The sequence below is a fragment of the Strix aluco genome, chromosome 20 (genome assembly GCF_031877795.1).
Source record: "Strix aluco isolate bStrAlu1 chromosome 20, bStrAlu1.hap1, whole genome shotgun sequence".
NCBI lineage: Eukaryota > Metazoa > Chordata > Aves > Strigiformes > Strigidae > Strix > Strix aluco.
This window is the reverse complement of record NC_133950.1, coordinates 11,716,647-11,726,915: the sequence shown is the minus strand read 5'-3', so window position 1 is coordinate 11,726,915 and position 10,269 is coordinate 11,716,647. Positions and strand designations below refer to the sequence as shown.

General features: G+C 57.8%; 1 protein-coding gene across 1 annotated transcript in view; it reads left to right on the top strand.

Moving 5' to 3' along the window:
• The first annotated feature begins 59 nt into the window (after nt 1-59).
• RALGDS (ral guanine nucleotide dissociation stimulator) overlaps nt 60-10,269 on the top strand; it is a 62,619-nt gene continuing 52,409 nt past the window's right edge. Inside the window, exon 1 of the mRNA XM_074846387.1 lies at nt 60-188. Coding sequence (XP_074702488.1) covers nt 168-188 — 21 coding nt within the window. The 5' untranslated portion in view covers nt 60-167. The remainder of the gene's footprint in view (nt 189-10,269) is intronic.

The window sequence follows — 10,269 nt, the reverse complement described above, 5'->3', positions numbered from 1 at the left end:
CCCCGCTCTCGGCTCTCCCGGCCGCGCTCCGCGCTGGCGGCTCCCGGGGGGCGGCGGGGCCCCATGGCCGGCGCGGCGCGGCCGCGGCCGCCGGGCAGCGCGGAGGGGCGCTGAGCCCGGCCCCGCGGAACCCCGGAGCGGCGGCCGGCGGAGGTTATGCGCGGGGCATGATGATGATCGACACTCAGGTGAGTTGCGCCGATCTCCCGTCGGCTTTTGTCTCCCCGGAGCACTTTCCCGGTGTCCCCAAGCCTCCCCGCTCCTCCCCGAGCGCCGGCCGGGCTCCGTCTCCTTCAGCGCCCCGGCTGGAGCGGGGTCAGGGTGCGACGGGTGACCAACGCGTGTGCGGCGCTGGAGAGCGGGTGGGCTCTGTCGGGGGTTTCTCGGGGGTCTGTAGCTGCAGGTGCCTGGCCCTTGCTGCCTGCTGGTGTCGGGGGACACGGTACGTGCCCGCAATCCAGACCCCTGGTCTGCAGCGGGGGCTTTGGCAGAGGAGAAGCAGCAACCTTTGCGGAAGGGAGGGGGGGCGGGGGGGAATCATGTTTTTTGCTTTCTGTGTAACGGTTAAGTGCGGCCAGTGGAAGTGGGAATGAAAAATTAGGAATGAAAGCCAGACGGTTTGGGACAGGGTCTCGCTGCCGGTGCGATGCTGCAGCCGTTCCTGAGCTGGGTGGGTGCGAAGCTGCTGCGTGCTGTGCCAGGGCTGCAGCGCGGCGGGCCGGGGGCACCAGGAGGTCCCTCGTCTCTGCCTGGGGTGTTTATGAGCCTAAATGAAACTCAGCTGAGCCAAGGTAGACAAAAGCTCTACACTCACAAACACGCTGGTGCTTTTGGGGGCTGGGGAGGATGAAGCAAAGGTGTAAAATTTGGGGGTCTCATCAGAATGTGGCTCTTTGGTCCTGATGCTCCGCTGATGCTTCTCTGTACTTTCTGTTCCCTCCCCACCCCAACCCTGGGAAGGTAAGAGGGGGTCTGTGCTGCTGCACTTGTGGGGGTGGTGGGAAGGTAAGTGGGCAGTGATGCTCCTGGGAGCCCAAGAATGAATAAAGGGAAGGGCTTATGTTGTGGTGGAAAAGTCGACTGGGACCCATTTTTGGACTGGAAAATGTGCATACCAGAGCCGCCTCCGTGGGTCCGTTTGATCTGGGCCTCCATTGCCTTGATCCAGCCCTATAAACAAAAGCTAAATTAGCCCTGTTGGGGGTAAGTGCGTGAGGCAGGAGCTAGTGCCAGCATGCCTGCGTGCTGGATTGTGGCACATCCCATTGGAAAAGGGCAAAAATACAGGGGTTTGGATCCTGACCCTGCCAAGGGTCAAGAGTACTTTGTCACCATGACTGCAGAGAATAATCTTGCTGGGAGATCCAGAAAATTATAGATGTAAAGCTGTCTAGAAAAAGATGTCCAGAGCTCAGTCTCCGTTCCACGTTGGGGAATGCACATTGCATTCCTATGGAGTCTCAACTTTAGCCTTGCCATCACTTTTTATACTTACCCCCATTTTATAGATGGGTAAACTGAGGCACGTAGGGGTATTTGTTACAAGCCTGGGACCTTGCGTGGTGGGTGTTATGGTGGAGAGCACAGGTTAGAAGTCCTGATACCGTCTGCACGTCGTGCTTGAAGAGGATGAGCCATTCTGCTGTTTAAGGGGTGCAATTCATGGAAGTCCCGTCATTTGTGACTACCAGTTAAGAGGAATTTCCAGCTGCACCCACAGCCGCACCCTGCCAGTTCTTACGGCTGTACAGCTACATTTTTTATGCCTCATAAATGTTTCTCTCCCTGGTTGCTAAGGGAAAGACCCACACAAACAACTGGGAAAACTGAGTGCTATAAAGTAAATAAGCTGAGCAAACAAGGAGATTTTTTTTTTCATCTCTGATCTAATTGCTGCAGGTGTGTTGTTCAGGGTGTCATGACATGTGAAAGCAAAGGTTCGTGTGCAAGGGTGAATTTCAGCCTTTCAACCTGAAACCTGCCTGCGAGCTGGGTCAGAAGGTGGCTTCCATCCTGAGCCCAGCTCCCAGAGCTGCAGACTCATCCCCCCTCTCCCTGGCCATTTGGGCTGGAGAAGGGAGCAGATGGTGGACACAAGCAGCCGTGGGGCCGGCTGAGGGCAGGACGCAGAGTGCCTGAGTGCAGGCAAGAAAGGCTGGAGCTGAATTTGTTTGTGCATCTCTGTCATCTGCTCCAAGGCAGAGAAGGGAGCTGTGTCTGCAGTGACTCCAGTGGCCGGGAGTTAGCTCCTGGTGGTGCTGTGCTGTGGGGAGGAGGGCGAGTTGGCAACAAGTGACCGCACGCGAGAGTCCAGCTGGCAGCAGGGTCTGGGATGAAGCGGGAGGAGAGATGCAAAGTCCCTCCTCAGCGTGGTTCAGCTGCTCCATCTGGAGCTCCCACTCACGCGTGTGTGTGCGCCCGCAAACAGGGCTGATCAGACATGAACAGAGGCTGCAGCGACTGCTGCAGGCTCCAGAATAAATCTCAGGGATACTGTAATGATTGATTTGACATCCTGTAGCTCAGTGCGGTTTCTTATCTTTGGGGTCAGTTTGCTTTGAGATGACTCTCTATGTGAGGAAAGGAGCAGCTTTTCAGGACTTTGTTTATTCTGGGTGTCTTTGGGGTTGTGTTTTTCAGTTCCTCGCAGTGTTTTCACTGTGCCATTGCCTATACGGTGCTTGGACCTTGAGAAGCAGGGGTCCTGATCTTGCGTGGTGATCTTAAAAGCAATCTACGCTATCCGTCAACGCTGGGTTTGCTTCTGATACCTTTCCCATTGCTATAGCAACACATATCTCACAGAGGATGCCAGCACGCTTTCCAGGCAGTGTACGCAGAGAAAGTGCTTCACCTGCCCCCAAACTGCAATCACTTGTGGAGCAGGGGTGGCTAGTTGGCAACTACACACAGCTGCTGGGGCTGGAAGGTGCAGAGAAACTGCTATTAGCTCCCTCGGGCTGACCCTGCTCTCCCAGGTGTCCCTACTACCTGGAGTATCCCTAGGATAGCAGGGTGACCAAGTGCATGTGGGAGTGCGTGGTATCTAGTGCCAAAATTTCTCTCCAGAGGAGATGCTGAGGATGGTGTTGGGCAGCTTGCCAAGGCTCGGTGGCTGTGAGGGGCTGTTTTCCTTTTCCCACCCCTTGCCTGTAGAGAGTCTGGAAGATGTGCTTCACCCGCAGGGTGCTGATGGAGGAGAGGGGTGCTTCTTCCTCCATCTCCTTCGCAGCCTGCGCTCACGAAATGGGCTCTGCTCTTCTGTGCAAACCAGAGGCTGGCCCCAGTCGTCCAGCTGTGGGTGGCCATCAGGACTGCCGTAGGGTTGCCTTCCTGCTGCAGGGATGCTTGGTGCTGCCTCCGTGCCTGGCTTGGTGCTGGTTGGGGATACATTTTGCGTGCCGTTGTGAGCTGTGTAAGCCAGTGCAAATGCCTTGTGTGGGCAGGCCACGGGCTGTCCGGCCGCTCGGGGCCAAGCGGGGCTGTGCAGCAGATGGCACTGTTGTTTTCCCTATGAGTTATTGGGTTTTGCCTTCATCAGTGCTGAGGAGGGTCAGTGGTGACAGGAGCCAGGGCATGGCAGGAGCCCGGCTCTCTTGGAAAGCGGCTGCGGGCCAAGCTGGGCTCCGCTGCGGGGAGCAGAGCTGCTCAGCGGAGCTTGGTGTTTGCGTCTTGCTCACCAAGGAGGAGCTGTGTTTGGCTTCTTGGTGATGAGTAATACGAGCCAGCTCCATCCTTGGAGACTGAGGTTCAGTCCCAAAGCCACCGTGGGCCTGCTGTGAGACCTCAGCAAGGCCATGTCAATCACTATGTCCCTCCTATAAAAAGAAAGCCCTGATCCACAGCTCCCTTTTGTGCTTGTTCCCAGTGTCACCAGTCAACCCATCCCCCAGCTTTCCCTAGCCCTCAGTAAACAACAGACAAACGCGTGACCTTTCCATCAGCAGTGGCTGGAAGAGGTGCCTTTGCTGCTTCCCAGGCAGCCGCATCCGTGCTGTTGGTGTTGGTACAGCAGTGTTCAGTGAGGTGCGTGGAGCAGCGCCGGGCGTTCGGGAGAGGCCGTGGCAGCCGCTGGTTGGCAGCTGTTTGGGTGCTGAGCTGTCTCCCAAAAATCCAGTTTGCTCTGCCTGGGGCCAGCCCCCGGCTGCCGCGGGATCCTCTGGCAGCGGCGGAGCCTCCAGATGTTAACAGGTTTTCCTGCTGGGACTGCCCGAGTCCAGCCTGCGTGACCTGTAGCGAGGGTTCACCCATCTGTTTTCCTTGGGGATCTGCATTTTAAATGACTTGATTTCTTGGGGACCTTTTGGCTCCCAAGTCACCCCGGGTGCGCCTGCGTGTTCGCCCTTGGCCCTCTGCCCCTTCACCCAGCGCCTTGGAGCGGGCTCTCTGCGGGATATCTCTGCGGATATTCGCTGATATTCCCCTGCCTTGCAAGTTTTGGCTGCGGGTCAAAGACAATGTTTGTAGACATGAGCTGACGTCAAAGGCGGCTTGGCGGTGGCGTGCTGGGGGATCACAGGCTTCCAGGACAGACTTCCTGCTCCCTTGAGGCCCGGGAGCGCAGCGGGAGCATCCACTGCAAAGATTTACAGCTCCCCAGTGCTCCCCGGTTTGATGAGCTGTGCTCTGGCACGGCCCCACGGGCTCCTGCCCTCCCGTGCCTGGGGCTGGTGAACGTTGTGTGCTCCCTGGAGTAGCTGTAGCTGCAATACAGCGTCCTTCACCACCCTGCCTGGAGAGGGATTTCAAAGATGGGGGGAAGGAAGGAAGGAAAGAGGCAGGGCAAGGGGGGGTGAGGTGGAAGGAAGGGGCACAGCGGTGCCCCCATGGGTTGCTCGCCTGCTGCAGCTCAGAGGGGGTGGAGACGCCCTCCCTTGGTCTGTCCTGCTTCTGCGTAGGGTCTGGAGAATATCAGAGAGGCTTTAGGTGTGGCGCCAGATCTCTGGGATGTCGGGGCATCCTAGATAAGACTCCACACTTCCCTGTAGGGTCTAGGAAAGAAAGGGAGGAGGGGGAGAGAAAAATGAGTGAGGTGTGGCGTAGATATTGCCTGCTGTCGGCTGACCAGCGTGTTAAGAGGGATCACCTGTGTGACTGGAGAAGCACTCCGGGCAGTGTGGGAGGAGGGGGTGTGCAGCTGGGGTGCAGGTTGCCGGCCCAGCCTAGAGGCGATGCTCTGCCCGTGTGAACCTGCTCACAGCCTCCCTGAAGGCACATGCTGGCTGATATTACCCTGAAAGCTGTGTCTGGTTTGCACCCTCACGGGTTTCTCAGGACATCCGCTGTTCCTTTTTATCTTTCCTCTTCCATGTGGTCCCAATCTGTTTCCCACTCCCTTGCTATAAACGCCCTGTCTGGCTTGAAGGCAGGAAGCAAACGCTGCAGAGTGTTCAGCACCAAAGGAGCCCGCCTGGCTCCGAGCGGGCAGTCGGCACGGGATGGGGAGGTCGGAGTCATTTCACAGGGTGGCCTATAGGCCCCTTTGAAATCTTTGGCAACCACCTTGCCCTGCTCTTTTGGCCTCGCAGCCTTCATGTCGCAGCGGATTTCCCACCGTGTGTTTCCTGCCCATCCCTCTCAGCACTGTGTCCCACACTGTCACGGCTCTTCACCTCCCTGGAGAGGAGATGCCCCCAGCGTGAAAGACGGCAATGGGTGGCCGGGGTGGTGTGACAAGGTCCAGGGCAGGCAGAAACACCCTGGTCAGGGTGGCTGCTGCTGCGTGCTCTGCTCTGAATTACAGGGAACAGGAACAGCCAGCCCTTGGCTGCTTTCTAGCCCCTCTCCAAGGCGGTTGGGCAGCCCCAGGGGGAGGGCCAGTGGTCAGGTCTGCTGGGAGAGGATGGAAGGGTCTTCCCACGGCAGTACTGGTGGAAAAGTGCAAAAGCATTGACTGTGCCACCCCTGAAAACCACTTCTGCCCGAGCTGTGGGGTGTCTACGGGGCAGGTCCGCTGGGTGCACACCAGGAGAGGGCAGCTGGTCCAGGGCAGGAGCAGCTGAGGGATGGGGCTGAGCTCTGCCTGTGCGGAGGCTGAAGGAGCAGTGGGGTGTCCTTTCTCCGGGTGGCTTTTTCCCTGGGAGAAGTCCCACGTTAGCTGCCTCGTGCCCAATAGGCTGAGGGGAGCACAAGTCTCCTCCTCATACAAACGCTCAGGGCTTGCAGTTGTTGAAGGGCCCTGTTTTGCTTGGCAGAGGTTGAAAGTCCCAGCGGGCTTCAAATCTCCCGTTCAGCATTTCCATGGTGACAGGCAGGCGCTTCTGGTGGCTGCGCCCTCCGTGGCACCAAAACAACACGGCTGGTGCAAATGTTGTGCCTCGGTGGGGTGGGTTTGCAAGCCAGAGCCTGTGGCCCCGCAGCCTTGTTCCCGTATGGGGGAATTGGACACGCTCCTTCCCCAGTGCTCACAGAGGGCTGTTTATTTTGCCCTCAGTGGGATAAGCACTGACAGGAGGAAGAGTTTTGTTTAGGAGAGCTGTGCCCGGCCTCCTGCTCCGTCACACGCACGTGGCACTGATGGGGATGCCTGCAGTCATGTCCCCTGACAAAGAGCCTGTCCTGTGCCTCTGCATTCATAACCTGTCATGGAAAATATTAGGCTTGGCAATTTGTAATGCTGTGTGAATAACTAATTAAAGGGAAGGGAAGGGGAGATGACTGATAAATGCTTCCACAGTCTGGGGAAGGTGCATTTCTGCCGGTGGAAAGGCATTTATCTTCCTCCTGCCACAGCACAGACCTTCCTCCTCAGGCTACCCACTGCAGATACCCCGACCATGTCGTTTGGAGGGGATCTGGACCGGGAAGGCTTTTAGTCAGATGAGGCATCGGCCAGACATCCGTATTTTGTGCAGTGGCGCAGCCCCTCCTGTGGCACTTGGTGAGAGGTCTGGCCACAGGACCCACGGCCACTCCGGTCTCTGCCCCTGTGTGTGGCTCAGCAGCGCTTCCTCGGAGCTCACCAGAGCGCGGAGGCTTCTCGCCCTCGTACAGAAATGCAGCATGACTCTGGGGTACCTGGGGCTGGGTAGGAAATTGGGATTTTACATCCTCTGCAAGCTTGATTTCCCCCCCCTCCCGCCCTCATTGGCTGTTATTGCAAACTAGGGAGGAGGGATGCGATCTTGAAACGTTTTGCAAACAGAAGTATTCTGAAAAATATCCTTTCTCCTTAGGAAGTCGCAATGCAATTGACGTTCTTCCATGAAATGTTTATATATTTTAACCAAAGCAATGTATTTTTTTGCTGGGAACCATCTAAAAGTATGACCAGGGTGGTGATAATTAGGAAGAGATTGGAATGCAGTGATACTTGTCAATATTTCAGGGGCTGAGTCCTGCAGGTTTGCATGTGTAGGCACCATTTCCCTGTGCAAGGCCTCCCAGCTCCTTCGTGCTCTGGCCAGTGACCCGCAGCCGAAGCACGTGTTTCTTGGGAGGGTCCCACATGCTTCTGCGGGGGCCACCACCACCACCAAACACTTGGGTGTCGCAGCCCTGCTTTTGGGGAACTCACCCAGCACCTACCGGAGCCGGGCGCTGCACCGGGTGGCTCTAACTGCTTATACAACTCCCCTTTGCGCTGTTCCCAGTGCTGCTTGAAAGGGTGTTTAGTTAATAGGATTATAAAGCTTTCCTGTCGTTAGGCAACGGAAATCAATGGTGGGCCTCCAGGGCTGAGTTTCATCCGATTTACAGCACAGTCACTAGATGGCTGTGCTGGGTGTGTGGCGAGAGCCTGATATGGTGCTGGGGGGAGGACGTACTACCCCCCGTGCTGCTCTGGGGCCTCCTGCAACACAGACGATGCTCTCGGTCCGTCGGTGCCAGCCACGTGTTTCTCGGGCTGCAGGGGTCCTGGCGGGTGCAGTGCCTGGGACCACGCGGGCGGTCAGGACGCTGATGCAGCCCCGCGGTGCCGGCTGCGGGTCCCAAAGCGCTGGGCGGTGTTCCCCAGCTCCCGCGTCTGCTGCTGGGCTGGTGTGGGAAGCTCAGGTGCTCTCCCTTTCTCCAGCCAAAAATGGTGGCTTGGCCTAAAAGCTGAGAGCAGGTGCTGCTCTGCAATGCCTGAGGGGGCTTCAGCCTCCTCTCTGCTGTAAGAAAGGAGTCCCCATCCCTGGAGGGGTTGAAGAGTCAGGCTGACATAGTGCTTAAGGATCTGGTGGAGTTGGGAACGGTCAGTCTGAGGTTCATGGTTGGACTGGAGGAGCTTCAAGGGCTTTTCCAACCGAGATGATTCTGTGATTCTGTGAAAGCATCTGGAGACAGCAGGGTGGTAGGGTGGCTCAATCTGTGCAATGCAAAGTGAGTTCACAACTCGCCATCCCCAAAATGCAGCGAGCTCCCGGCCCCCAAGGGGCTGCAGAGCTGGCAGGGGCCGGGGCCGGGGGGTGCAGCCCCTCCGTGGCAGGGTGCACGTCTGCGCTGTGCGGGGGCCAGGCTGGGGAAGCTGAGGGCCGGCTGCAGCCCTTGGGGAGGTCAGGGAAGGGCCTCTGCGCTCTCTGGACTGTGTCCACCGGAGCTGACAGCCTTCGGGCTGGGTCAGTCCCGCCCTGCCGTGTCCTTGCCTCCCTCACCCTCCTGCGAGGGGACTCCAGGCTGAAATGCCTCTCCCGCTCTGCTCGGGGGCCATGCCTCGTGGGAGAGCTCTGCAAAAGGCATCGGCTCCCCTTGCCACCGAGGAAACAACATCAAACCCTTCACTGTCCTAACAGGAGGGTGGGGGGCAGCTGAACGGGGGCCCTGAAGGAAACTTCCAGGAAAGTCAACCTGCTTTAGGAATCTGGCCATGCAACGAGTGTTTCCCGTCCCCATGGCTAACACGAACTGGCAGAGAGGGGACTGCACATGGTGGAAACTTCTTTAAACCCCTTAGCCTGCAAAGCAAGCATGAACAGGGAGGGTCGTGAGAGGCTCAGTGCGTAGGGCTGGACACCTCCGAGCCGCCACAGCTGTGTCTCTTACCTGCCTGAGCCTGCAGTTCATTGTCTGCCAAGTGACACGGAGCAGTGATGGGGACCTGCAGATAACCTCTTGGCCATGTGTTATGTAGGCTAAAGCGTGCTTGAGGAGCTGAGGTGGTTTTAGACTCCACAGCACGGTGTCCTGCAGACAAGAGCAGGCTCCAGGGCTGGGGGGGACAGAAACCTCCTCCTCTGGGTTTGTTTAAGCTTCAGCTAAGCCGTGGAAAATCTGCTGAAGGGAACAACCCTGCCCAGTGCTGGAGGCTTGGCCAAGTGGGTAAATTAGTGGATGCTCTGTGCTGGCGAATGCTCCGGGTAGTGCGTTGTGCTATACGCCGCGTCTGTGTGCTCCCTGTTTGCATGTGGGCCTGGGCACACGCAGACATACGCCCGGAGAGATGCCCTGGCCTTGCTGCCAGCCTGGCCTCTCACCGCAGACGGCTGCTGCTCTGGCCCGGTTGGCAGGTGGAATAAACCCCTGCGGAGAAATTACAATTAGTAACAGCGGGGATTGTCATGCTCTCCATTTCCACCGATACCTTCCTCTTCTCCAGCAAAGATTTGTTTGCAGTGGGAAGTGCCTGGTCGTGCTGCCGGGCCGGCGTGGGGACAGCTGAGCTCTGCTGTGCCCACCTGAGTCCCAGTGAGGTGGCTGGTGGCACTGCCAGGGCATGGCCCGGAGCTGGCCCTGGAGGAGCCAGGCTGGGCTCTCGTTTGGGAGCTTATTCTTGGCTCTGCTTCTTCTTAAACCTGTCTGTGCTGGAGTGCTGCGGGCTCCCTTGACAGACAGACGTTTTGGGAGACGATGGGGCTTTTTCTCAGTTTTGGAGCTGGCAGGGAACAGCTGCGGTGGGCATATGGCAGTTTGTGGCATCTCCTCACACTAGTACCTCTGCAGCGCCCAGCCATGTATGCCCAGCCTGGGGAGGTGGGCACTGTCATCCCCACAATACACACACAAAACGTGGGCAGGCCCTGTGCCAAGGATCACCTTCTACAACTCCCTGAAAGGAGCTTCCAGAGAGCTGGGGATGAGTCTCTTTAATGAAGTAACAAGCGCCAGGACAAGAGGGAATGGCCTCAAGCTGCGCCAGGGCAGGGTCAGACTGGCTCTTAGGAAGGATTTCTTTGCAGAAGGGGTTGTTGGGCGTTGGAATGGGCTGCCCAGCGCAGGGGGGGAGTCCCCATCCCTGGAGGGGTTGAAGAGTCGGGTTGACCCAGCGCTGAGGGATCTGGTGGAGTTGGGAACGGTCAGGGTGAGGTTCATGGTTGGACTAGATGATCTTCAAGGTCTTTTCCAACCAAG